Below are 27,170 nucleotides of genomic sequence, written 5' to 3'. Positions count from 1 at the left end.
GGTTGAGCACCTCTGTCACGCCATGGTCAAGAGGGATCTCAGGACTGGTGTCCCCCTGATGATCTCCCCAGGGGAGCTGCAGTAGATGCATCTGCAGAGTCCAACTTTGCACCAGCTGCTGCCAAATCCCAGTGAGGACCTGAACTTCTGAACACCAGCCTGGTGAGAGAGTGCCCACATGGGACATAGAGATGGGGGCTTGCACCTTGTTTTATCCTGATGTGCTCAAAGTCATCTTGTTCATGCTACAGGCTCCCCTCCATGGGAGCATTTTTAATTCATGGGGAAGACTGGCACCATGCAAAGCCCTTACATTACACTGCGCAGCCAATGAAGGCAACATCAACCCATCACTGAGCCCAGCCATCTTCTCTGCAGGGGCTCAAGCCACAGGGGACAGGTCTGGAGTCCTCCTCCATCCCATGAATCTCCTAGACTTCACTCCAAAGCAGGGTGGGAGGGCAGAGGACCTGCCTGTCAGGGGTGTGTGGGGGAGGCAGCACTTGGAACCCAGACTTGCAGGGTGTAGCAGCAAACCATGTCTGTGTCCTGGATGGAAGGACTGACCACTGCTGGGGCTTCAGCAGAAACCCCTTCTACTGCCTGGCTTAGGTTCAGGGCAGGTCCTGGGGCTGCAAAAATCTCTCTGCAACCTGGACTGTGTGCCCAGGCTGAAGCCACATGCCCTAAGCATCTCCTGGTGCTGCTTATTCTGGCCATGGCAGAAGCCACGCCACATCCAGCCTGGGCACAGCACTGGGCAGCTAATCCTTAATCACCCCGTGTCGCAGTATCCCCTACTCTCAGGAGGATACAACAGCCCCAAGTTACTTTGGGGTGTGAGGGGTGCTGCATGGGGAATAGCAAAACCCTGCAGCCATGGTTCTCCAGTATCACCTCAGTGGGGTTATTTCTAATTTCTATGTCCCCAGGACGTGACCACATGACTGGGGAGGCAAGAGGTCATTTGGCACGAAGGCACCCCCCAGCTGAGGATGGGGGATGCAGCCATCCAGACCGTCTACAGGGGCCAGATGCTGCCCCCCCCCGCACGTGCATTTGGGGGTCCCAAGTCACCCAGGTCTAGTTAGGCTGATTTCCAGCTCCCAAGATGGCTGCAGCTCATTTCACGCAAGTCTGTGTTGAACCCAAACAGCGCACGAGTGGCCCTGCTCCCACAGGGAGCATGGAGTGACTTTGCGTCCAGGAAGGAGCAGAGCAGTGCTGCAGAGGACCAGCCATGTCCCCTGGGGGGCCGAGCAGCAGTAGCCCACCCTGGCACAGTGTGAACATCCCGGCTGCAATCGTCCAGCTGTTCCCTGGGGCCCTTTGCCCTGGGGAAGGTGTATGCTCGCCCTGCCCTTGACAGCGGCATCTCCTGGTCTGGTGTGGGCAGGAGGGAGATGGGGTGCATAAAGCATCCAGCCTTGCTTTGCTTTTTAAATGCACCAAAGCAAAGGCAAAGAGAGGAGCAGAGTGCTTGGATGGCAGGCATGAGGGTCCTTCGGGGAGGCAGCAACATGGCCAGCCCAGAGGGTAGAAACCTCACTACACTTTGGATGCCAGCAACTAAAATGGCTTTTCCTTGAGCCTGGAACAAAAATGCCCATGGTATGGCCATGGGTCCAGCTGGCCCCTGCCGGATCCCGTTCCCATGTCGGGCAGCCCATGATGGTGCTGCCAGGATGGAGGTGTGCTCCGGGCTGCGATCACCGCATTGTACACAGTGTCTTTGGGTGCTGCTGGGGTAAAATGGTGTGGAGGAAACCCAGCAACCTCTCTGTTGAGAGATTTTGAATCTGGCCTAGCCATGAACCAAGCTCCCACACCAAGTGAGTGAGCTCTGGGAGCAGGACCTTGGGGGTTACTGCTGGGCAGAGCTTGCCAAAGGCAGAGCCCATCCATGGCAGTGAGGCAGAGCAGGGGGCTTGAGGCACCCAGCCCAGCAGCGTGCCTGCCCTGGGAGTCTGCCCACAGGCCACTACAGCTCAGGGGGGCATCAGGTCCCTCTGACAAAACTGTTGAGTTTCATGCATATAACCAGAAAAGTAAATTCTGGTGTTTGTGGTGGTTGGTGTTAAATGGGTAGCGGCTGGTGTGCCTTGGGAAACAAGCAAAGCCCTTTGAGAAGAAGACAATGGGGTAGTAGAGACCAAGCCCTGAGGTCCTTCCCTGGTCCCCAGCTCGCAGGCAGTCTGCCCAGGGAGAGGCAGAACCAGAGCCGAGTGAGAGGTTGGGATGCTCCAGCTCGGAAAGCCATCGGCCGCACACATCCTGCCAGGCAGCAGTTCTCCTGGCGGGGTGCGGGGAAGAAGCAGGAGGACGGATTGCTCAGGTGCAGGAGGAAACAGTGAAGCTCTCATTCCTCCGCTCCCCGCCAGTGCAGGCAGCGCGGGCAGGCTTGGAGAGCTGCGCTGCCTCCCCGAGCTGGAGTCTCTCACTCTGCCTTTGTAGTCGCCTGACAATACAGGAATAAAAATAACCAGGCTGCATTTGCAGAGAGATAAAAGCGAAGTTTGCCTTTTGTGTCTCTCCGGGCAGTGGGACAGCAGCACCAATGGAGCTGTGTGGACATGACACATGGGAATTTCTGACATATCTTTTCCCACTCTGACCTTGACAGACACAATAAAAAGGGGCTTTGCTGCACGCACACAGCCACTCAGTCCTATCACCAAGGTTAGTAATAAAGAGCATGTCTGTGTGCACGCTTGTCCTCTGCTACTAACCCGCTTCACCTCTGCAGGGTGGATGTTCCTGGAGGACAGGGACTGACTCCGGCGGTACAGGGGAGGGTGGGACAGACCTGGATCGAGAGCATTTTTGCTCAGGTCTACGCGCTTTGCCAAGTTGCTGGCTACCAGCAGTGGCTACGTTTGTGATTGCTGCGGCGTTTCAGAGCTCTGCTGTGTGATACCACATTAGATGGATTTTAGAAAGCACTATCATAAAAACGCTTTTCCAAGCAGCTGTCACGGCGGTCTTCTAGAAGGGATCTTCCCAGAGATAATACCTCCAGTCTTGCTTTTATCTTCCTGCAATATTGCTCTGCAAAACAGACCTGGGTCTTTGCAGAGGTTTTGTGCAGGGTACCAGGGCTCCAACAGGTCTGTAGAGCTGGAATAGGTTTTAGCTGAGTTTATCAAGAAAAGGGGTGTCGTTGACAATCTCTGGTGACACCTAAAATGTGACTGTGGATTTTGACACCAAAGCAATGCCAGCTTTCCCAGCTGGAACTTGCAGTGTGGGGCTGATAGCAGCAGAAGGGAAAGTGTTCAGTAATTGTCTTGTTATTATAGTTAGTTATTATTAGCTAGTATTGTTGTCACTATCTTCTCTCACTCTCTAAATTTAAAAGTGCGTTTGGTGACCGTGTTGCTCTCACAGCCCAGCGGCGAGTGCTTTCCCCATGCACTGACTCCTTGTCCCTTCCCTCCTTTCAGCATTCAGGTGTCTTTCACTCTTCCTTCACTGCTGCCAAGTCTTCCTCCAGCCGGGCAAGATGTCTATGCTGGACATGAGTGTGTTTGGGGAGGCTGCTGAATACCTCCGGAAAAGCTACACAGAGCAGCTGAAGCTTCAGACAATCCCGTTCGATGGTAAGACCCCGAGGCAGCTCTCGGCACAACCCTGTGTGTGTGCCCCAAGCCAGCCCCTTCGCCATGGCTCTCTTTGGAGACCATCCCCATCCCTTTCCCAGTGCTGCTCCTCATGGTATTGCAGGCACTGCAGACTTGCCCCCACCACCCCAGAGGACAGGATGATCTCAGAAGTAGGAAAAGCAGTTTTTTTACTTTCCCCTTGTTTGCTGAGGTGTGGGCGGAGGTGGCCTTTCATCTCCTCCAACCCTGAGGGGAAGGAGGGCTGAGGGAGATGGGCTGAGGGACTGGTGTGAAAGTCTTCTCCAGCTCCACTTCATATTGGAGGTGTCTGCTCCATCCCAGCCACTGCGCTGTACTGCAGCTCCCCATGCTCAGGCTCCAGGGCCCAACTTGCTCCTCTTGGTTCAGCAAATGAGGAGAGTTTTGCTTCCTCTCACCGTCTTTGTTCATGACAGTCTGAGTGCAAGCACACGTGAAGCAGCAGACTTCTGTCAGGCTAAAAGTTGACCCCGGCAAAGTTAAACAGGTGCCAAACATGAAGAAGGCAAAGAAATCCAATCTCCTATGACGAAGAACGTAGGAAGGAATAATCACTGTCCTTCCATGTTATCTGACTGCATTCATGTGGCTTTCAGTTGACAATTTCAAATGGTTTCCTACATTTCAACATGGTTTGTGTCTTTTCTCCTTTCCTTTCCTTTCCTTTCCTTTCCTTTCCTTTCCTTTCCTTTCCTTTCCTTTCCTTTCCTTTCCTTTCCTTTCCTTTCCTTTCCTTTCCTTTCCTTTCCTTTCCTTTCCTTTCCTTTCCTTTTCTTCCCTTCCCTTCCCTTCCCTTCCCTTCCCTTCCCTTCCCTTCCCTTCTCCAGGAAAGAAGCGAGTTTGGATCCCGGATGAGAAAGAAGCTTATATTGAAGTGGAAATCAAAGAAAGCACTGGTGGCAAAGTCACTGTGGAAACCAAAAATAAGGAAGTAAGCAAAATACCTTTCATTTTCCAAGGGAGAGCAAGTGTGTGCAGACAGGGGGGGATATGTGTGACAAGATCATGTCTGAAACTAGCCGAGCTCTTGCTGATAACGCTTCCACATTCGGTGATTAGTCATGCCCCGAGGAGGGACACACCGCAGTGTGTCAGGACACGTAGGCCAATTACTTGCCAAGAGTGGCAACAGTTCAGCATCTCCCATTGAGTGTTTGCTTTCAAACACGGTTTACCGTGCGAGGCAGACCGAAGGGGGACAGTCGGGCTGGCCCAGCACAGCTCCCAGCCATGGGAGGAAGGACTGCCTGAAGGCAGCGCCTGCCCCAGCGCAGCCCTTTGCAATGCTGAACCGCTGCCCGGTTCACCTCGAAGGTTGACACAAGAGGTAAGGGGCCAATTGGCCAATTCCTGCTCGTTTTAGCTGGGATTTGCAGTGGAGTGAGCGGTGCTGTTGGGAGAACAGGCACTGGGCAAAGGGGTAGGACCAGCTATTGTCTAGTGGTGAGGCTCCAGCTTTCCAGCAGTGGGAGGGAGGAAAACCAAGCAGGGATGAGCTGCTACTTGTCAAGATAACATCCAGTACAAATAGCTGCAAATGAGCTTAATTAATATTCCTTTCTTGGCTATGGGAGTCGTACAGCCCCGCAACTTCATTGCAGTGCAGAGAGTCACGCTGGTGCGAAACTGGGAGAAAGAAAAAGGACCTGACCAGGCAGTAAATGGTAGACTTTATTATTTCTATTTCTTGGCTAGCCAGCATGGCACTGAGAAGTGTTCATGTCTGCCGAATTTAAAAGAAACATATGTAATCGTCTTTGAAAAGTGTCAAGGCTTTGCAAATATTTTTGTCTGAAACTGGGAAAAAAAGTAAAGAAATTTGCCCTCTCCAAAATAAAATTTATTGGGCAGGGGGTATAAATTTAAAGTTTATTCTTATGTTTAAAAGACCTTCAGCTTCTGCGAACAAAGCAGTTTCCAAACCTTTTTTGCTGATCCCTCTTGAAACTGTCTTTTTTATCAATTTGTCATGGATTTACAAAATCTGAAACTATATCTGCTTTCACTGGATCAGCATTTCCGGCAGAAACAGTTTCAAGAGACGTAACCCCACCCTTATCCTTCTACCTACCCTCCCGCTTTTAATACTTATCACCTTTTAACACCATGCACTTGATATTCACCTGTAAAAATACCCCAGACAAACCTCTTTGAAAAGTTTCATTTAATCTTTATCAAAGAGACCATTTGCTAAATCCAGCTTCTTCCATTCAGGCCAGATGCGTAATGTGATAGTTTCCCAGCGCTTGGCTTCTCAGGATTAAGTGAATCCAGTTATAAGTGATGGGGTACAGGCTTCAGCTGTTTGCCCAAATAACCAGAGATCTCTCTGAGCAAAAGACCATGCCGCCACAGGGTTTTAGGCTGCAAAGAAGAGCGCAGGACAGGGGTGTTGACCACGTTGTGGGGTGACATCTTGGTGCCCCCCAACTTGGACCCCCTCTGTCTGGCTCGGCCACAGCCCGTCGCCCTGGGGAGGGAGCGGGTCTGGGGCTCGCTTGTCCCAGCTGGGCTTTGTGGCCAGGGTGCTGGTGGGGCTGCCCTAGCCCCGTTACCCCAAAATGAGGGCAACCCTGTCGGGAGGACAGCAGGCAAGGGGCCAGGGTCGTCCCCAGCATGGGACTGCCGGTATGCCTGTCCACCTGGCGGGTTTTGGGGGAGAGGGTGTTTGGTGGGGGCCGGGGTCCATCTGACGTGTCCCCCTCCTCCGGCAGACACGGGTGGTGAAGGAGGATGAGCTGCAGCTCATGAACCCCCCCAAGTTCGACATGATTGAGGACATGGCGATGCTGACGCACCTCAACGAGGCCTCTGTGCTCTACAACCTGAAGCGCCGCTACTCCCACTGGATGATCTACGTAAGCCGACAGCCCCCGGGCGACGGGGCTTCACCCTGTGGGGTGGGGAGGTGAAGGGGCGTCGGGGCACCCGACGGGGCACTCCTCCGCCCCCCTTCTCCCTGCAGACCTACTCGGGGCTCTTCTGTGTCACCATCAACCCCTACAAGTGGCTGCCCGTCTACACCGCGCCGGTGGTGGCAGCCTACAAGGGCAAGCGGCGCTCCGAGGCACCCCCGCACATCTACGCCATCGCCGACAACGCCTACAATGACATGCTGCGCAGTAAGCCCTCGCCTTGGGGTCCCCCATCTTGGGGGGTCTGGGATCCCGGGGCAGGGGGTGACGCACCGGCCTAATGCCCGTCCTTCTCTTCCAGACCGCGAAAACCAGTCCATGCTCATCACGTAAGTGCCCCTCCGTGCCCTTGCCCTGCCCGGCCCCGGCGTGAGCGGTCAAGGCCCCCCGCGCTGCGCTCCCGGGGGAGCCGCGGGCAGGCACCCCGTGCCCCAGGAGGGCCCCCCCGGCCGTGTCCCCCCCCTCCCCGCCCCGGCAGCTGTCGGCCCCCCCCGTCCCTTCCCGCCCAGCCTGCCGCCGCCGCCGCGCCAGGTGACAAAGCCCCGCGCGGGCCTGGCGGGCAGGCTCCCCCGCACCCCGACAGCTGCGGGAGCTGCCGTGGGGTGCCCCGACCACCGGCGTCCTCCGAGGAGCGACGGGGGAAGGAGAGATGGAGGCCAAGGCCAGAGGGAGATGGCGGCGGCCGGAGGGGCGGCGGCGGGGGAGGAGGGTGACGTGGGAGGGTGTAGGCCAGGTTGATTTCAAGTGACATATAGATAAGGGCTATATAAAGGACACTAAAGGACCCTATGCCGCTGCCAGGAGCCACGGACATTTTTAGCCTCGGCCATAGCCTAATTAGGAAAGGCAGGGGCTGCGGAGAGATGCTTGGCGCGTGTCCGGTGGCGGCTTTGCTCCCCGGCTCCCCCCCGGCTCTTTGTGGCCTGGGATTACAATGGGAGAGCAGCTAACTATAGGGATGAGCTCAGCGGGGCCCGCTGGCCACCCGCCCCCCACGCCGGGCACGCCGGCCCCCACGCTCGCCTGGGCAGGATGCACCCCGGCACGGTGCTCCCGCCATCTCCAAGAACCCCCAACAAAGCGGGGCGTGCTGAAACTACCCGAGTGGGAGCAGGGGAGGCCGGTTCCTGGCTGATCCCGGACAGCTGAAGCCCCGAGGCCAGGGCCGTACAGCCTGGGTGGGTGCTGGCACCTCCTGCCATATCTGCGGCGGGCAGCTGACTCCCCACGGCACCTTCGAGGAGGCAGGTGGAGCCCGGGCTTGCAGCCGGAGGACACTGCGAGGATGGAGCTGGGTTTCGCTCCAAAGTCAAGCATGTGCACCCCCCGACTGGAGGGGCTTGATAGTGCCAGCCTCCCCGTCCCTCCAATACTTTGCTTCTCCCTCCTGGCATGATGAGCGGGGCAGCAGATCAGCAGGGTCTCTCTGTTTGAAGTTTTGCCTGTTCTTTGCCTCATGTCCTTGATCTGTGTATTTCTGTTACTCTAAGCGGAGAATCTGGTGCTGGTAAGACTGTAAACACCAAGCGGGTCATTCAGTACTTTGCCATTGTCGCAGCCTTGGGCGACACACCGGGCAAGAAATTAGTAAGACCCTCTTTTGAAACAAGTTCTTGCTGTTTTCTTCCTCCTTTCTTTATTATTTTTTTCTCCCCCCCCCCTTCCCCTTTCTTCTTCTTTTTACTTTTTTTTTTTTCTTCCCCCAACTTTTTGCATTTGGAAGCGTGTTTTGGTCTGACCCACCCAGGGCTTGGCTTTTCCCTGACTTTTGAACAAGCAAGGCTTGAAATTATTCTGCTCAAGGGGAAATGGATTTTTTTTATGTGGCTGCTCAATCTGTGCAGCTTGGAGGAGGTGCTTTAGATACCGTCTTTATTTTCTCTTCCTCCTTCAACACCCCACAGATCTTCTTCCTAAGGAGCATTAAAACAATGGAGTAAACCTGCCATTTCCCACCTTGCCTCTTTTAAGCCTTGCTTTTCATCCTTTTCTCCTTTTTTTCTCCTCTTGTTCATTTTGACCCTTTTCTACCTTGTGCTTTTCTTGCTCTTGTTTTGATTCTTGCATTTCTTTGGTGCTGGTTATTTTTGAGCTGCCCTTGCAATTGCTTATTTCTTCTTGATACGTTGAGGCTCCAGCCTGCTTTTTCCCTGTAGAAGCAAACTGGCTGCTTTAGGTATCAGACAAGCAATACTTCAGCATTATTTTCTTTACTCTTCTTTGGGTTTGGATTTAACTGTTCTTGCTTTTTGATGCATTTCTTTATTTTCTTGACCTAATCTATTTAACAACTTTTTGGCATCTCTTATAAAGTTTAATCCTCCCATTTTTTTCTTGGACGTTTTTTGGCACTAAATGGTCATGCCCTGCTTTTCTGACCATGCTTCTTGTGGTTCTTGCCTGGCTTTTCTGGATTTCTAAAGACAATTTTCTTTCCTTTCTCTAGGCAGCTCTTGCCACTAAAACTGGGGTAAGTGTTGGAGACTCCTAATCTTTAATGCTGAGGACAGAGTTCTGCTGCACTACAAAGCTATGGTGGGATGATGAGGAATGCCTGTGTGGGGCCTCTGCCTTGGGTCTGGGAGCAAGGGCTGCCCCAGCACCTGGGCAGCGTTAGTTCTCTGCTTGGCTTTGTGTCACCTCCCACCTTCCCATAGTTTGAAGCTTTGGTGTTTCATCTCTTAGTGACTTTCTACCTTTCTGACTCCAACCTCTCCTTCAAGGGATCATTACTCTTCAAACACTCATTTCTAACCAGTACAGTGTTTGCCTGGGGGGGGCATGGGCTCCTCCAAAGATAAGGTGAAGCCTCCACTCTCTGAGACATTGGTGTCCCCCCCAGCCTCGAAGCCATGCTGAAGGCAGTGGTGCTGAGGGGCAGGGGAAGAGCCTCTTTGCCACGGGCAGTACTGTGCTCTGGCTGCAGACCGGGGCCCTGACGATGCCTGGACATGCCACCCTTTGCAAAGACCTTATCTGGCTCAGCCCACCACATTGCAGTCAGCTGATGTCCTTCTCTGGGGTGCATATCTGAGGTGCTTGTTTAGCTCCAAGGAAACAACTGGGTGCCTTCAGAAATCCAGCAAAGGCTCACTCCCTGGTGCTCCCAGCACCCCAAGGGCTCAGCCATTTCAGCAGCTCAGTTGTATGTCCTTGGACCTCAGTTTCTCTGTCTGAGCACTGAGGGACAGCCTTTAGCTGAAGCACAGTCTTTGTTGGGGGATGCTCATTAACACAAGTCTCAGACCACTTGGGCAAACTTACTAAGAGTGAGATAGCTGGGGGGCTGAATCTGTGGGTCCTGGAGCAGCCCATGGGGCAGCCCCCATTGAATCCCACAGGCCAGGCAATTTTAGATCAGGCTGAATTTAAAGATAACAGAGCAAAAGCTATCCAAGTGACAAGATACAGTTTGTTAGTAAAGCTGTGATTCAGAGCTGCTCCCTGTCTCTTTTGCCCTTCACGCGCCTGGAGCTGTAGAGGTGGGGAGCAGTCATGGGCCCAACACTGAAAAGACAGCATGGCTCTTGGTGGGCAGAACCCAGAGCTGGTGCTTCCCACCTAAGGAAAGCCCTATGGACTGTAATGTGTCAGAGCACGGGCAAAAGCTCTCATGAAAAATTCTGCACGTGCCTGTGCCGCCAAACTCTACTACTGTTGTCAAACCCCACTGTCCTTTGTGTGGCTTGGCACAAGCCTCTTGCTTCTCTCCTTGAATTCTTGTCCTGCTTTGCCTGCATTAGGTGGGGGCTGTCTCTTTATCTTTGAACTGTACATGTGAAACACGAATGGAAAAACAAGGTTAGGGGAAGATTAATCTTGGGGCTTGCTCAGGAGAGCTCCAGTAAGTTCAGCAGATCATGCCAGCTAGGACCTGTGATGTGTTCCCATCACACTATGACCCTGCTGTGCATGTTTTTGGTGTAGGGAGTTGTAGATCAAGCCTGTTTTCTGGATGTCTTCTTTTGCAATGTGCCGTGACTTCAACTGTCCAAGGCTTTGGTTTGGTGGAAGAGGAAATGCCTGGCAGAGTCAAAGAGCCTGGAATGTTTCAGACTGTTGTGGTGACAGTGCGTGCTTGCTCTTGGTTTGCATATTGTAGCAGCCTAAGAAAGGGGCTAAGGAGTCCTGTGTGCAGAGGGGACAGTAGCCTGGATCTTCAGAGGGACCAGTTTAGGCAAGGAGAAGCCCACAGAGAGCACTGCTGCAAAACCTAGCTCTGCTGACCCCTAAACTGGGCTGCATAGCCTCATGAGACAAGGAGATGCCTCAGGAGCAGCAGGCTCTTAAAGACAGCTAACGAGCATAGCAGGCAGATGGTGCAAGGAGCCTCACTCTCTGTTTCCCTGTGTTGTTGGTAACAGATCCCCTCCAGCTGGGTGGGAGCTGATACATCCTTTGGTTTTGTTTTCCAGGGCACCCTCGAAGATCAAATCATTGAGGCTAACCCAGCTATGGAAGCTTTTGGCAATGCCAAAACCATAAGAAATGACAACTCCTCGCGTTTTGTAAGTGTCTTAGCAAGACAGAAAGCTAATGTCCTGTGTTTATGTAAGCCGAATACGTTGCTTGTGGTATTGTGTTTTTGAACGGTGTGAGCCAAAGGCATGTAGCAAGATTTGCTTCCTAGTGGGATTGGACTGCTGAGGCCAAGCTTCTTCTGGTTACATCGGTGCAGTAAATGTGTGCCGGTCAGAATGAATCACCCTGGTGTCACAGCCTGTGGCTGGAGAGCAGTCCCTTGCAGGACAAGAGTTGAGAGGGCCAGTAAGCACAGCCTGGAGCACTGGAGCTGGGACAGACAAGCATGCCCCTTTCAGGGAGCAGCATCTTTTTTGCTAGGCCCAGCCTGGGTCTGCTGTGGGATGCAGAGCTCATCAGCCACAGGTGGTGTTGATGTCTGTTCTTGTGCCTTGAGGGAAAGGAGACACTCTTGGGTGATATTCCTCAGCACATCACAAAGCAGGAGGCTGCGGACAGACTCAGTATCACACTCCCCAGCAGAAGTGCTTAGCTTTAAGAACAGGCCTGAGGACAGGGATTTATCTGCTGTGAGTGAGATTTCTGCCTGCCTAGAGTTTAAAGCCTTAGGCAATGCTGTCTGACCCACTGCACATTACAAACTAGAGAACTTCACCCACCCACCCCTCACAGAGCCCAGTAACTTGCCTGGCATCAGCAGAAGCCTAAGAAGTGGGAAATTGCCAGTGTCTTGTAGCTGTCTGAGATGTCTCGGAGCTGCTTAGAATTGTACCTGTGTAGCCAAGCCCAGCACTTACCTCCTGCACATGTTTTCAGGGCAAGTTCATCCGGATCCATTTTGGCCCCTCAGGGAAGCTGGCCTCTGCAGACATTGATATCTGTGAGTAAACATGTGCCAGCTGCAGTGGGGAGGGATTTCATCTGGCTATTTGTGCCAATGCTGGGTCAGTTCCAGGAAAGAACAAGCCCTCCTCTAACCCCTCTACCCTATTTGATTCTAGATCTTCTGGAAAAATCAAGAGTGATTTTCCAGCAACCCAAAGAGCGAAGCTACCACATCTACTACCAGATCCTCTCTGGGAAGAAACCAGAGTTGCAAGGTAAGGCAGCTGAAGCTGCAGCATAGCCTTTATAGCATGATGGCCTGAAAATAGCCACAAAGAGCTCTGTTGTCAGCTTTGGGTCCACAGGGACTGAGCAAACCCAGCTCACCATGCAGGTACTGCCCCTCAAATGCTTTTCTAGCTGCACAGGATCATAGGATTGGTGGATAATCCAGTGGAAGGGATTTCAAGAGGCCATCTAATCCAGCTTCCTTTATCCTCACAGGCTGAGAAACCAGAGTAAAGCCCTTTCTGCAACTGCCTAGGAGCAGAGAAGTGGTCATTCAGGGTCTATCTGCAGGGTGGGAGCATGCTTTGCAAAGCTGCCTTGCATAGAGTCCTCGTTGTGTGGCGGATACAGCACTGACCTCAGCACGTGCAGGCTGGATATTTACTCATTTTGGGGTAGGGGAGAAGTGTTTTGCAGCCTACTCTGAGCTCCTTCAGCCACCCTAGTGAGATGACCTGTTTCAGGTGAGCTTGAAAACAGCTGCAGAGCTCACTTGCAGCAGCAGCCCTAGTGTAGACATATCCTAGATGTGTTCCCCAGGACAGTCCCAGCTGACCCAAATTTGCATTGGGCAGCCCTGCTCTCCAGGTGCCAGGTCACACAGAGTGCACAGGAAACCTTTCCACACTGCAGAAAGATGGCTGGCACAGGCCCCTGGGGCGGTCAACCTCTTGGCTGCAGGCTCTTGAGCTTGTTGCTTGCTCGAGAACAATACCTTATTAGGCAGGTCTGGAGAGCTGTGCAGAGCAGTAATCTTATCTGGTGGTCACAAGGACATGGATGGCCACTTCTAAATCAGTCTGCAGCCAAGCCATATCCCAAGATAGCAAGCAGGAGGCACATCACAGAAGAGATGGACCCATGTGTGGACCTGCCTGGGCTTGAAGAGGCTGTTCCTCCCACTGGCAGATGCACTCTAGTTGAGGCTGGTGAAGCCTTACCTCTTCATCTGTGTTCAGGGTTGCCCCTCTGCCCCAGCTTTGTCTCTGTCAGACTGGGCTCAACCTCTGCATGTTTTCCCCCAACAGATATGCTGCTGCTCTCCCTCAACCCCTATGACTACCACTTCTGCTCTCAGGGTGTAACAACTGTGGACAACCTGGATGACGGCGAGGAACTCATGGCGACAGATGTATGTGTACTTCCTTCACACGCCACAGCCCGAGGCAGGGGCCTGGGGGAGGGCACCACCTCCTTCTGGGCAGATATGGGGATGTGTCCTGGCTTTTCTGTGTCCCTCTCTAAATTAGCTGTGAGTTCCCTCTGGTTTATTGGCTGTTGTTCTACACATGCTGTGAGCCTACAAGAAAGAGCAGAGTGACTCTGATCTCCATCAACAGCCTCCTCCAGGCACAGAAGGGAGAGTAATTCCCTGCATTAGGAAGGGCCTGTAGCACATGAGCACTTCCCATGGCTCCCATGAGAAGATGAGACGTCAGCTTGGAAAACCTCCTGCTTGTGGATGCTAGGATATCCTTTTGCTTTCAAATAGATTGTGTGGGAGCTGGACTCACATTCAAAATCCCATGGACAGGATTCCTTGGCTAGGTGCCCACTGGATAGAGCACTCTGTCCAGAGCCCCAGGATAGAGAAAACGCCTTAGGAGATGGTGGGAGGACTCACCTCAGAGTGGTCATTTTGTTCTATCTATACTGCTTTGTCTCTCCTCAGCACGCCATGGACATCTTGGGCTTCAGCAATGATGAGAAATACGGCTCCTATAAAATAGTGGGCGCTATTATGCACTTCGGCAACATGAAGTTCAAGCAAAAGCAGCGAGAAGAGCAGGCAGAGGCTGATGGCACTGAAAGTGAGTTTGGCTCCACGCTGCCAGAGCTGCCCAGCCTAGGCTGGGCATGCAAATTCCTCCAAGGGCAGACTGTGATAACTTCCCTGGCCTGGTCTGTGAAGGTCAGTGACCATGATCCCAAGCAACCACACTGTCTTAGGACCTGCTGTAGGTGCACAAAGGGGCTTGTCCTTGAGCAGGCGTATTTAGGACAGCCTTTTCTGCAAGCACTAGCTGGTCTCATCTGCATCAGACTTGCCTCAGCAACATCACAGGCTGTCACACCCTAGCTGTGCTTCACCTAGTTCAGTCTTCTCCTGCCCTTCATCACCTCTTCTTTTGCACTTCATTAGGCAGCCTTCCAGAGCAGATTGTCCACAGAATATGAGCCAGACCACGATCAGGATTGCAAGGACCTGCTCAAGTCACAGCCTCCTGAAGAGCATTTAGAGTAGGATACAGTCACTGTCTAATACTTCTCCTTGTTTGTTGCTTAGGAAAATCCAGTGCAAATCATAGGTCTAAGAGAAGAGTCAAACTGCAGAGCAAATCTGAAAATTCAGAAAAGTCAGAGCTCAAATATTTTCTACTACTTTTGCACCGCTGCATTATGCCTGGCTCCCAGGCATAATGGAGTGAGCTTCAAGGAGAGGGTGATTTTCCAGCATGTGGAATGATGAGAAGAGGGAGCCCTATCACTTAATTGGAAGGCTTAAACAGTAACTATACATCAGCTTAGGCAGGGATCCAGCAGAAATGACTACCTGGATCGGACCTCGACATGCTAACATTCATGTAGGAAGAGTTCCCCTTGCCTCAGGAACGTCAACATAGGATTCAGCTGCTACCTGGTAATTAATGAAGATTTTGATCTAGCAGTGATTTCCCTACAAAGGTGATTTTCTAGCTACAATCTGCTATTAGGAGTCTATGAAAGATAAGCAAGAAGATCACCTCTCTTCTGGTCAGTTCAAATTCACTGCATGGGAATCCAAGATTCCACTGGAAAATGCGAAGAGATCCCCAAATCAAGAAGACTCAAAAACCTGATGGGCACCTGATAAGGTGCAGCAGGTCTGCTATGGCCATCTCCTCCAAACAGTAACTTCTCAGGCAGGAGGTCCAGACTTTAAAAGCATCATACAATATCCAAGATGGGAAATCACACTAGACACTGGAGGATACTCTGGAGCAGGTGGAAAAACTAGTATAGTTAGCACTGATCAGCAGAAGAGCTGGTGATGTTTTTTTGGTTTTTTTTTTTTCATCCTGGGACTTTCTTGCTGGCTCCTCATGCCTTTGTACTGTTTTACAGGTGCTGACAAAGCTGCCTACCTCATGGGAATCAGCTCAGCTGACCTCATCAAGGGGTTGCTCCATCCTCGTGTGAAAGTGGGCAATGAATACGTGACCAAAGGTCAGAATGTGGAACAGGTGAGTGTGCTGGGACACAGGCTCCCTGCTCATACTGGTATGTGACTCATCTACACAGAGGCCCATTGCAAAATATTCTCTGCACAGGGTGACTGGTGCTTCAGTTGACTCTCTTGGGTTTAGGAGGAGACTCCAGAGCAGCACGAGGAGATGTATCCACAGTTACTGGCTTTTAGCAGCGGGGAAATTTGATGGCAGAGCTGGCAGATAAATTTGGATATTAACCAAGGCTGGAGGTTCAATGCAGTATCTTTGAAATGTGGGTTGGATCACAGCCAGAAGAGGTCCAGTTTCTATGGATCTGCTTCAGACACAGTCACACTCCTGTGAAGAGTTCAGCTCTGGAAAGTAGAAAACTTATCTAAATACTCATCTAAAACTCATCTAAACTGATCTTGTGGGGGACTCAAATGCACAGAAAATGTATCTTGTCAGATTCCAGCCACATCACAGGAACCCAAACCTGGCCTGAATAGTGCAAGCCAGTCCTCGAATAAAATTCAAGAGAACCTTAGGAGCTGGTGTTTTTTCCAAAGTGAACTGTAGGCTCCTGCCATGCACAAGGCTTCTGAAAAGATCACTTTAGACTGAATCTGTATCCTAAAACCTTTGAGGGTAAGACCAGGCCAGGGACACAAGAACACACTTGTGAGCGTGTGAAAACTAATCATGGAGCATACACGGTAGCTATGAATTCCCTGGGTCTGTCTGTCTGTCCTTTGTGTGCTAAGGGGAGCTCTATTCTTCAGCCTCTAGCTCCTACAAAAGCAGAGAGAAGCATAAGTGCTCATGACCTGATTTGCTCTATGATTTGCTTTGGCAGGTTGTCTATGCTGTGGGAGCTCTGGCTAAAGCCACCTATGATCGCATGTTCAAGTGGCTGGTGACTCGGATCAACAAGACCCTAGATACCAAGCTGGCCAGACAGTTCTTCATCGGAGTACTGGACATTGCAGGCTTCGAGATCTTTGACGTGAGTTCTACAGGCCCTCTGCAATGGTTTCGGTGGAATGTTGTAGCTAGACAGCTCAGTCCCCGAGTGTCTGACAGGTCTATCTCCTCCAAGAAACTGCTGGCCTTGATAAGAAAAAGAGCTCTTGTCTGAATTAATTTATCTGGAGCAAAAAGGTTGCTCATAAGGACTGTTCTAACACTGCTGTGGGAACATCTCCAATGATTCCTAGCTACCTGCTCTGATAGCAATCCAGCTGAGCCTAGCAGAGATCATTCTTCACACCCAGACAAAGCAGAAGAGTGAATCCCTTCACATCTGGAGCTCCTCCTTCTGACACAGGTTTGTTTTGTTCTTGCAGTTCAACAGCTTTGAGCAGCTGTGCATCAACTTCACCAACGAGAAGCTGCAACAGTTCTTCAACCACCACATGTTTGTCCTCGAGCAAGAAGAGTACAAGAAGGAAGGCATCGAATGGGTCTTCATTGACTTTGGCCTGGACCTGCAAGCTTGCATCGACCTGATTGAGAAGGTAAAGCATGAGTCGGGCATGATACTTCTGGTAGGCAGCTTGTTTGCGAGACTGGAACAGTGAGGAGTGCTCTGCTACCAGAAATTAAATTATTCCCTCCCCAGTCAGTGGCAAGTGACCAACTTTGCTTTCCCTGCACTTACAGCTCAGAGCCTCCAGTCCACTGAGTCCTTTTTGACACAAATTTTGACATTATGAAACCACAGAAATTCTGTTCCTACACACCAGTGAGCCACAAAACCTGGTGCAGCCTTTTTCTCCAGAGAACAGTGATCTCTGCCCCTTTTTTCCTACCCACTTGCTGCCCCCTCTGTGCCTCTTACTTGAGTACTTGCTGATTCAGAGCAGCTTGTATAAAAGTTTTCCACCATTGCGTGGAGGAAACTCACCTTTTTTTTGGAAAGGAGCAAACCTGTCAGGATACTGGAGAGGATCTCCCCTTCCCAACAATCTGATGGACCTGGGCAAAGCCCCCATGTCTTGCAGGCCTGGCCAGTCCCACTCTGACTGGCTGGAGGTCAGATGCAGCCTCGAATACACCAGTGATAGATTGCTCCATGGTCAATGTCTTGCACCATTTGCCTGAATGAGTCAAGCCTTGCCTCACCTTGCCCAGTGGCACAGAGAAGCTCCCATTCTGGGATGGGACATGGCAACACTGAGCTCAGACCTCTTTATACCACCTTCTCCCTGCAGCCACTGGGAATCCTGTCCATCCTTGAAGAGGAGTGCATGTTCCCAAAAGCCTCTGACATGTCATTCAAAGCTAAGCTCTATGACAACCACATTGGGAAGTCACCCAACTTCCAGAAGCCCCGGCCGGATAAAAAGCGGAAATATGAGGCCCACTTCGAGCTAGTGCACTATGCTGGTGTGGTACGTCCCTTGTCAGCTCTTCCACAGCATTCGCACCTTCCCCCTTGCAGGGCTGTCTTACCTTTGCCTCTTTCCCCTGATGACAGGTGCCGTACAACATCATTGGGTGGCTGGACAAGAACAAGGACCCCCTGAATGAGACAGTGGTGGCTGTCTTCCAAAAATCCCAAAACAAGCTCCTGGCCTCTCTCTATGAAAACTACGTGAGCTCTACTTCAGGTGAGGAACAACCTCATCCCTTTTTTGACCTTCATCTCTCCCTCCCTTTGCGGCAAAGCCTCCTCACCCCCACGCCCAGTTGTTGGTGCACCTAGTAGCCTGCGCAAAGGCAAGACCCACGTTGACCCCTAAAAACCTCTCTGACCTGGGTAGCTAGGTGCTCTGGACACGCAGTGCTGGCCTAGGGGCTTTAGGTGGGTGGTTAGGACCAGGCTGAACTTGTGTGGTGCTGTAGAGCTGTCCTGGTGGCCCCATAACATGGGATGTGTGAAGGGGTCTCTTATTACCAAGAGCTGAGGAGCAACACCCAGAGTTGGGTGCTGTGGGAGATGTTTTTGATGGTCTGCAGCTTTGCTCTGCAGCAGGGCACTACTATCTCTGCTTTACAAAGAGCAGGGGCTGTGGGCATTTCAGAGGTGTTTGGGGGTGCTCCTGAGTCCTCCAAGCCGAGCAGATGCTTTGCTGATGTAATTAATCAATATTTCAACCCAACAGAGGAACCTCACAAGCCAGGGACCAAGGAGAAACGTAAAAAGGCAGCTTCTTTCCAAACAGTGTCACAGCTGCACAAGGTAAGAGCCAGCCCCTCATCCAAGGCCATAAGGGAAACATGCTCAGAGGGTCCCAGTATCAGTCCCACTTCCCTACCAAGACTCGGGGGTATCTTGCACATGAGCTTCTGGGGCCTGAAGGACCACCATGAAGCAAAAGCTAACACCCTCTCGTCCCTGGGCAAGGGGTCTGTACCTGGCAGAGTCCCAGCCCTGTCCCCGTGCTGCTAGGGAAGGACACAAGGCTGCAGGCTGGAGCAATTTGTGCTGCTTCTGCCTGCGTGATGCTTGCACTGCCCGTCAGCTCCTTCACCTTTGAGAGAGCGGCAGTTAAGACTTGTAGTGATGTTTAGATAATGTATTACATGAACATCACTTTAAGTCTGTGCTACTTCTCTCCTCATTCTTGTCGGCGGGAAGGACAGCCTTTGGGCAGAAGAAAATGGAGGAGGATCTTACAGGTCTCTGAGCAGGCAGCTCTCTGCTGTCCTGTCCAGGGAGGTGACCTGAGCTATTTTACAGCTCAGGATAACACCCTCCTGCCCCGTTCCCATGGTCACCACAGGAGTTATTTGTCCACCCCAGAGTTTAAGCAACTGGAAAACAGCACAGAAGGGTGTGTGAACCCAAAGCTGTGTCCTGCCTTGTGGTGACAGGGTGCTCAAAGAGGGCAGCACTTGTGTCAGAGCCTCCGTTAAGGGAGACATGTGACTTTTTTCCTACTGGACAAGTCACAGGCCTTGGGGAAAGGTGTCTGCGGCAAGAAGTTGCCCATGATGACATGGAGCTGTGGGAAGGTGTTCCCTTCTCTGAGCTGGTCCTGGACAGGCTGAGCCTGTACGAGCAGGGGAAGGCAGCCTGGAAAGATCAAGGGTGCAGATGCCTTTCCCACAAGAAAAGGCAGGGCCATGTCTTGGCATGAGTCCTGCCTTGGAGAGAAAAGGAGGCCCAGGCTGGATCAGCAGGGCCTTCTGTCATGGCCGAAGGGCATGGGCAGCACTGTGGAGGTGCAGGGAAAACCTGATGAGATGAGGACTGCAGCCAGTGTGGATGCCAGCACTAGATTTGCAGGGTGCTGAGCACAGGGCTGACGGGCACCAGCGGAGCTGTATACCAGGAATATGCTCAGTCCTGTGTTCCTGGCTCTCCCCTGCAGCAAAACTTTATCTACAAATACTTGGGAAGCATCTGGATCCTCTCTGGCATAGCAAAACCTGCAGGTGCCATTTGGCATGTCTGCCAGCCCAGTCCCTTCAGCTATTGCTCCCACCCTGGCAGAAGGTAGTGGTCCTGCTACAGGGCTGGGGATGTCCTGTTGGCAGGATAGCACAGAGAGCAGCCAAGCAGGAGGAAATTCCCTCTTTCTCATGAAGAGTGGTAAGGGGCTCTCAGTGTCTGCTCTCTCCCTGCCTGTGGGGGGAAGGGGCTGGAGAGAAGTGTTGTAGGGGAGCAGAGCTGTCACCTCATGCCTCATCCCGTGTCTGCCCTACAGGAGAATCTCAACAAGCTGATGACCAACCTGCGCTCCACTCAGCCCCACTTTGTCCGCTGCATCATCCCCAATGAGACAAAGACCCCAGGTATGCATAGACTGAGACACCACCCTGGTATTTCTCTTGGGTGACATCCACATGTGGGAGCTGGCAGGGACTCTTGCACCCATCTTCTCCCCAACCCTTTTCTTGCAGCAGTTCTGCTGCCACTGAGACCTGGCCCCATCTCAGTGTGGAAACCCCTGTCACCCATGCCAGTCTCCTCTGCTGGGGAGAATGAGTTTTGCCAGGCTTCCATTTTGGCTGTGGATTGATGGTTGGACTGCCTGGCACTTGTGTATAGCAGCAGGGACGGATGAGTCTTTCAGGCTGACTTCCACCATCCGAGGCCCAGGCTGCAGCACTGATGCTCAGTATAGGCCTACAGGACAGGTTAACACCCATGTTCAAAACCACGGGCTGTTTCCAGAGTTCAGGCTCATGCTGCAGCTTCATTTCTCCTGTCCTCTTGGGCTGCGTGTCTGCTCCATCTTTGTTCTCACCCATAGGAGCCATGGATTCCTTCCTGGTGCTGCACCAGCTACGGTGTAACGGTGTCCTTGAAGGTATCCGCATCTGCCGTAAGGGATTCCCCAACAGGATCCTCTATGCAGACTTCAAGCAACGGTAACTCCCTCTTCTTCCTTGCCCAGCAAACCACACATGTTCCGAGGGGAGACAGACTGCCCTGGCTCTGACCTGCTCCCCAGCTTGTGCAGGGCTGATCTGAACCACCACAATACGCCCAGTTGCATGTACAGTTTGGGATAGCCCTGCTGCTGGCTCTGTGTTGCCAAACATGGATAGTTTGGTGCCACACGTGATGAGACAGCAGGCCTGGTGATGTTTGAGATGCTGAATGCAGGGCTGGTGCAGGTGGATGGTGACAAGGCTCAGGTCCTCCGATCCTGGCTCAGATTTCTTTCTGCCCTTGGGATCCTTGCCATTCTCCAGCTGGCCCCATCCACACTGCTTGGCCTGGGCCTGACCAGGCATGGTAAGGCCAGTGGTGTCCTCCTGCACAGTCTTCCTTGTGTTCAGGGACTAAGATCTGGTAGGGTTCCCTGGTGTCTGCCCTGCAGAAGAGCCCACACTGTGGCCTGGAGCTCCTGGTTCATACATGGCTCCAGCTTGTGCTGCAGTGACATGCTTCCATTGGGGAACTGGCATGATTGGGGTACAGGGATGATGATAGAGCCATCAACTCTGTGCACCTGGGGTTCTCTTGCATGTCCTCCCTCTACTTTGTCCATGCAGCTACCGTATCCTGAATCCAGCAGCCATTCCAGATGACAAGTTTGTGGACAGCAGGAAGGCCACAGAGAAGCTGCTGAGCTCCCTTGAACTGGACCACTCGCAGTACAAGTTTGGTCATACCAAGGTGAGACCAGGCAGCTGGTCCTTGGGAGACAATGCCCCTCCTGTCTCTCTGCAATCCGAGTTTGCTCTCTGTGCCCAGCTTGCTCTCTGCCTGGCCACAGCCCTGCTGAAGCCCTGCACTCTGCCGGTTGCATGTGGCCCTTGAAGGGATTGAGGAGGGCATAGGAAGATGCAGGCTGGGAAGAAACAGGTCTGAGCAGAAGGTCACGGCTGCCTGACCTCATACCACCCAGCACAGCAGCTAGTCCCCACTGGGGAATGCAGTCTGCTCAGGGCAGGGAGATCTGGTGCCCAGCTGTGCCTGTGCCTTGTGTGGGTGCACCTCCAGCCAGTGCAGAGTGTGGGTGTTCGTCCGTGCAGGGAGGGCACCTAAACCTGCAGTGTGTAGCCCTTGCTGTTCTGTGTATCCCTGCTTTGGGCCTCATGTAGCCCAGGTCTGCCTGACAGGTTATGTTACCCCTGGGCCCTCTGTCCTCTCTGCTGTTGACTCTGTTCTCCCTCTCTTGCCTGCAGGTGTTTTTCAAGGCTGGTTTGCTGGGCATGCTGGAAGAGATGCGAGATGAGCGTCTGGCCAAGATCCTGACCATGCTGCAGGCCAGACTCCGTGGGCACCTCATGCGCATTGAGTATCAGAAGATCATCAGCAGGAGGTAGAGTTGGGGGGGGGAAGAGGCAGAACTTTGTGTGTCTCCTTGTTCCTTCTGCACATTTCAGTGTGCTTGACCTGTGGGGCTTGACTATGGCTGGTGGTGGTTGAGTACAGCCCTGTCCTGAAGGGAAGGAGGCAGACCAGTAAGAGGTCTGACATGGGCCTGGTAGGGTCAGTGTATCTATGTGGGGGGAGCCTTTGGTTTCCACTGAAAGATTCGGAGGGATGCGGAGCGAAGAGACCTGAAAGCCAGGACACACCACCCATCCCACTAGGGCCATTACACTGTGCAGACAATGTGCCATTCATTCAACATACTGCCATTTGTCCAGCTGGTGGAGAATAGAGCCATGTCCAGGCCTGCAAAAGCCAGGTCTCTGCTGCAGTGAGGATGGGACATAGGGAATCTACACCCATGATAATGCTGTGACCCATTCCCTCCAGGGAAGCCCTCTATACCATCCAGTGGAACATCCGGGCCTTCAATGCTGTCAAGAATTGGTCCTGGATGAAGCTGTTCTTCAAGATTAAGCCTTTACTCAAGTCTGCTCAGACTGAGAAGGAAATGGCCAACCTGAAGGAGGAGTTCCAGAAGCTGAAGGAGGCTCTGGAGAAGTCAGAGGCTAAGAGGAAGGAACTGGAAGAGAAGCAGGTCTCCATGATCCAGGAGAAGAACGACCTGGCTCTCCAGCTGCAGGCAGTGAGTGCCTCACCCTCTCTCTGGAAGTGTAAAGATAGTGCAGGGTCCTTGGACAGAAGGAGCAGAGCATGCTAGATCCCTCCTTCAGCCTCTTACAGTTCTGAGACCCCCTCATTGCTGCAATCTGTTTGAAATGCAATGTTAAACTCAGGTGCAAACATGAAGCAACATCATAGACTTGCCATCTCAGACCTGCTGTGGCGATTCATGCTCCCCTGGCTCTGGAAAGGGTGATCTCCTCACAAGGGGGTGGGAGGGATGGCGACATTCGCTCACCAAACTGGCTAATCTGTGCCATTTCTATGCCAGGAAGTGTCATTCCAGTGTTTCTTTCCTCTGGAAAGATTTAGTTGCCGTTAGCTCTTTGGCCTGGGTTAGTGTTAGTGGTTGCCCCATGGACTTTGAAAATGGGCAGTGACTGGAGCTGTCTTGTTTTTGTGCACCTGAGCACCTCAGGATTGCTCTACCCCTTCCACAAGGAGAGCTTCAGCTCTAGGCCAGTATAGCATGGCTGAGAGCCTGCTGGTATGTTCTTGGGGCAGTGGATGACCACAGGCTCTCCTGTGCCCATCCCAGGAGCAAGACAACCTGGCAGATGCAGAGGAACGCTGTGACCTGCTGATCAAGTCCAAGATCCAGCTGGAAGCCAAGGTGAAGGAGCTGACAGAGCGTCTGGAGGATGAGGAGGAGATGAACTCAGACCTCACCGCCAAGAAACGCAAGCTCGAGGATGAGTGTGCAGAGCTGAAGAAGGACATCGATGACCTAGAGATCACGCTGGCCAAGGTGGAGAAGGAGAAGCATGCCACAGAGAATAAGGTAACTGACCCTCCCTGCAGAGTACAGCCTCATTGCTCTGGGGCCTCAGTGCATGTGGGGGCACCGAAGAGAAACGTCAGGGATGAGGCTGCTTGTGTGTGGGAGCTGGGGCAGGGCAGAGTGCAAAGAGGTGTGGGAGAGGGCAAAACCCTCTGGTGTCCTGCCTCATTGCACGGGAGTGGTATGAGCAAATGGTTCTGTGCAATGGCAAATTATTTGGGGCATTGACAAACCACCTGGTGGAACCAGCCTGGCCAAGGAGAGAGGGGCTGGCTGCTGCTGTGGTGCTAAACTGCTGTTGATCATGGACTCCTGCCTTTCGTGGGTCGGGCTGCTGTAGTAGCTTTGCATCCTCTCTCTCTGAGAAGACGTGTTCAATTTTTGACCTCACTGATCTAGGTTAAAAACCTGATTGAAGAGATGGCTGCTCTGGATGAGATCATTGCCAAGCTGACGAAAGAGAAGAAAGCACTGCAAGAGGCACATCAGCAGGCCCTGGATGACCTGCAGGCTGAGGAAGACAAGGTCAACACACTGACCAAAGCCAAGGTCAAACTGGAGCAGCAAGTGGATGATGTGAGTCATAGGCCAGTGACAGTAAAGTGAGAGAGTCACACCTCCAGGAAAGCCCAAAGGCTGTGCCTGAGTGGGATCTGGAGGGTGGGATTGTTATCAGATCCACATTTAATATGGCCAGTTGATGAATAACCCCATTGACAAACTGCCCCTGAACCAAGGGGTGGTCTAGAGTACCTGGGCTGAGGGAATGGGACTGGAGACCAGGTAGGAAATAGCTCTGGCTCTCAGGGCTGGGCGAAGTTCCCACAGCAATGGACATGGAGAAAGTTGGGGTTACAGAAACTCCTTTCCCTCCCTATCCTGTCTTTCTTCATTCTCCAGCTGGAAAGCTCTCTTGAACAAGAAAAGAAAGTCCGCATGGACCTGGAAAGAGCAAAGAGGAAGCTTGAAGGAGACCTGAAGTTGACACAAGAGTCTGTAATGGATTTGGAGAATGACAAACAGCAGCTGGAGGAGAAACTCAAAAAGTAAGTGTGTGATATGTGCCTGGGCTGTGTGCTTACTCTGCCAGGCCAATGCCCACCTCTAAATCAAGTGGACATGTGGCCTCTGCAGGGGCTGCTGGGATGTGAGCACTGCTGGTGTGATCAATCCAGGCAAAATGAGGGCTTAGTTTTGCTGGGCACTATGCAGAGATGCTGAGGAGCTTGTCAGCTGCACAGACTAATAGATCAAGGTGCTATAGACCTTCCTCCGTGCATGGAGTTGGAGAGGAAAGACTTGCCTGGCAGTATCCTAACGCAGAGCTGGGACCTCAGCTACAAGTACAGACTTCGTCACCCATGTCCTATTCTCGTTGGGGAACTGGGGAACAACACCTAGGGATCTCATAGGGAAAACTTCAGAGCCAGGTTGTCTGCTAGTTTGGCCACTCCAACCCTCCCTCAGAGCAGTCCATGCATTGCTTCTTATCCCTGCAGTCCCTCTCCTGTGTGCGTTTGTTTGTCCTCTGGACCTGGGTGTTATGGTGCAGGGAACAATCTTCCTCTGGCTTCAGGAGCCAGAGGGACTTGGCAGGACAGTGTTTGTCTGACCAGAGGCTCTGCCTGCCTTCTGTACAGGAAAGACTTTGAAATCAGTCAACTGAATTCAAGGATTGAAGATGGGCAAGTGACTGAGGCTCAGCTGCAGAAGAAGATCAAGGAGCTCCAGGTATGGTAGGAAGAACTGCTCTCACAACCTAGGAATCCTAAATTTCCATCAGATGTAATGTGCTGGGGAATCTGCATGGGCCAGTCCCTCTCTGAGCACGGGGGAATCTCCTTGGCAGAAGAGTGATGAAAAAAGCTGGTATTGTTAGCAGAAGCAAAGCCCTCTGCCAAAATGTGGTGGACTAAAAATTAAAGAATGGTCTATTGAGGTGAATACTAGTACTAGCATGAGGAAGAGCTTCTAGGATGTAGTTCTCTGTCCAGTGCCCAAACTCTGAAGATCCAAATCTACTATGTTGGGCTTCTTCCCATCAGAGACAGGCCCCCAGATTCAGGCTGTTTACATGAAGGTTCCCACTGAAAAGAAGCTAGTATCAGCCTGGATCCTGATGGCAGGGTACAGAGGAGAGCAGGAGCTCTGCAAAACACGCTACCAAGAAGCACCAGGCATGCCTGCCTCCAAGAATCCCAACACAACCCAAGCATTTGCTCCAGACTGGTGGCTTGTTGCTCCCCAGTATCAGAGGAGACACCTTGCTCCATTGTGGAGAGCAAGGATGCTGGAGCTTCACCTGGTGCTTGAAGCATCTGCCTTTTTCTGTCTCTGCCAGGCCCGCATTGAGGAGCTGGAGGAGGAACTGGAGGCTGAGCGTGCTGCCAGAGCCAAGGTGGAGAAGCAGCGGGCAGAAGTGTCACGGGAGCTGGAGGAGCTGAGTGAGCGGCTGGAGGAGGCTGGTGGGGCAACGGCCACGCAGCTGGAGATGAACAAGAAGCGGGAAGCAGAATTCCTGAAGCTGCGGCGGGACCTGGAGGAGGCAACCCTGCAGCATGAGTCCACAGCGGCTGCCCTGCGGAAAAAGCATGCAGACAGTGTGGCGGAGCTGAGCGAGCAGATCGACAACCTGCAGCGCGTCAAGCAGAAGCTGGAGAAAGAGAAGAGTGAGATGAAGATGGAGGTGGATGACCTGTCATCCAACATTGAATACCTCACCAAGAACAAGGTGGGCACTGGTTCTGTATGGGGCAGATTCATCTCTTCTGTGAACATCAGTGCAACTGGTTGCAGTGTGTTCAGCACAGCCATGTCCATGGGATGTTGTCGGGAGCAATTTGCCATGGCCAAGTCCCTCTTTTTCACTAGGTATAGCTTGTCCCTATGTCACTGTGGCAGTGCTTGCAGGATGCTTTGCTTGCCCTAGTCAAGTCTGGAGGATCTGGGAAGACATTTCCTGGGAGACTGACTGCAGGGAGCCACTGTTAGCTTAGCAGAGACACAAGAGCTCTGGCAGGCTCCCGCTCTCTGCCTTGTGTGCACGTGGGATCAGCTGAGCAGGGCAGTGAGGTCCCAGGGTGATGCAGTCGCTGAGCCCCTCCTGGGATAATGGTGCTCTCCGGGCAGAGCTGGGTCTCACACAGGCTTTGCTTGGTGCGTGCAGGCCAATGCCGAGAAGCTGTGCCGCACCTATGAGGACCAGCTGAGCGAGGCCAAGTCCAAAGTGGATGAGCTGCAGCGACAGCTGACCGACGTGAGCACGCAGAGGGGCAGGCTGCAGACTGAGAATGGTAGGTGGGGGTGGCAGACGGGACAGACACGTGGCTGCTCTGGGGCTGGTCTTGCACTGGGGCATCTGAGTGGTGGAGCTGTGGTTCAGCGGGCCAGACTGTCCTGCTTCTCCCATGGACAAAGAAAAAAATAGCAGGAGCTCCATCTGGAGTGGAGGGCTGTGGGATGTCTGTGTTGTGCCTCCACTAAGGCCTTGCAGAGGTGCCCTATGGCTTGGCAGGGAAGAGGACCTCTCTGGCGATGCTAGTTGTGCTGGGGGATGTGCCCAGGAGGGGTTTCCTAGCTGGCTTA

The 27,170-nt window shown here is 52.6% G+C and overlaps 1 protein-coding gene across 1 annotated transcript in view; it reads left to right on the top strand.

Annotated features, from left to right (window-relative positions):
• Positions 1 to 3,443: 3,443 nt before the first annotated feature.
• Positions 3,444 to 27,170, top strand: part of MYH7B (myosin heavy chain 7B) — a 28,842-nt gene continuing 5,115 nt past the window's right edge. Inside the window, exons 1-29 of the mRNA XM_075058996.1 lie at positions 3,444 to 3,599; positions 4,469 to 4,572; positions 6,356 to 6,499; positions 6,607 to 6,763; positions 6,858 to 6,885; positions 8,047 to 8,143; positions 9,003 to 9,026; positions 10,972 to 11,064; positions 11,855 to 11,918; positions 12,040 to 12,138; positions 13,180 to 13,283; positions 13,824 to 13,962; positions 15,257 to 15,375; positions 16,199 to 16,348; positions 16,689 to 16,859; positions 17,556 to 17,735; positions 17,822 to 17,954; positions 18,450 to 18,526; positions 19,998 to 20,085; positions 20,547 to 20,664; positions 21,295 to 21,418; positions 21,931 to 22,067; positions 22,511 to 22,766; positions 23,343 to 23,585; positions 23,985 to 24,161; positions 24,486 to 24,631; positions 25,226 to 25,316; positions 25,927 to 26,316; positions 26,752 to 26,878. Of these exons, the coding sequence (XP_074915097.1) occupies positions 3,503 to 3,599; positions 4,469 to 4,572; positions 6,356 to 6,499; positions 6,607 to 6,763; positions 6,858 to 6,885; positions 8,047 to 8,143; positions 9,003 to 9,026; positions 10,972 to 11,064; positions 11,855 to 11,918; positions 12,040 to 12,138; positions 13,180 to 13,283; positions 13,824 to 13,962; positions 15,257 to 15,375; positions 16,199 to 16,348; positions 16,689 to 16,859; positions 17,556 to 17,735; positions 17,822 to 17,954; positions 18,450 to 18,526; positions 19,998 to 20,085; positions 20,547 to 20,664; positions 21,295 to 21,418; positions 21,931 to 22,067; positions 22,511 to 22,766; positions 23,343 to 23,585; positions 23,985 to 24,161; positions 24,486 to 24,631; positions 25,226 to 25,316; positions 25,927 to 26,316; positions 26,752 to 26,878 (3,877 nt within the window). The 5' untranslated portion in view covers positions 3,444 to 3,502. The remainder of the gene's footprint in view (positions 3,600 to 4,468; positions 4,573 to 6,355; positions 6,500 to 6,606; positions 6,764 to 6,857; positions 6,886 to 8,046; positions 8,144 to 9,002; positions 9,027 to 10,971; positions 11,065 to 11,854; positions 11,919 to 12,039; positions 12,139 to 13,179; positions 13,284 to 13,823; positions 13,963 to 15,256; positions 15,376 to 16,198; positions 16,349 to 16,688; positions 16,860 to 17,555; positions 17,736 to 17,821; positions 17,955 to 18,449; positions 18,527 to 19,997; positions 20,086 to 20,546; positions 20,665 to 21,294; positions 21,419 to 21,930; positions 22,068 to 22,510; positions 22,767 to 23,342; positions 23,586 to 23,984; positions 24,162 to 24,485; positions 24,632 to 25,225; positions 25,317 to 25,926; positions 26,317 to 26,751; positions 26,879 to 27,170) is intronic.

The sequence above is a fragment of the Buteo buteo genome, chromosome 2, assembly GCF_964188355.1.
Source record: "Buteo buteo chromosome 2, bButBut1.hap1.1, whole genome shotgun sequence".
In the NCBI taxonomy this organism is placed as follows: Eukaryota; Metazoa; Chordata; class Aves; order Accipitriformes; family Accipitridae; genus Buteo; species Buteo buteo.
Note: the sequence above shows the minus strand (reverse complement) of the source record. Positions and strands in the feature narration are given on the sequence as shown.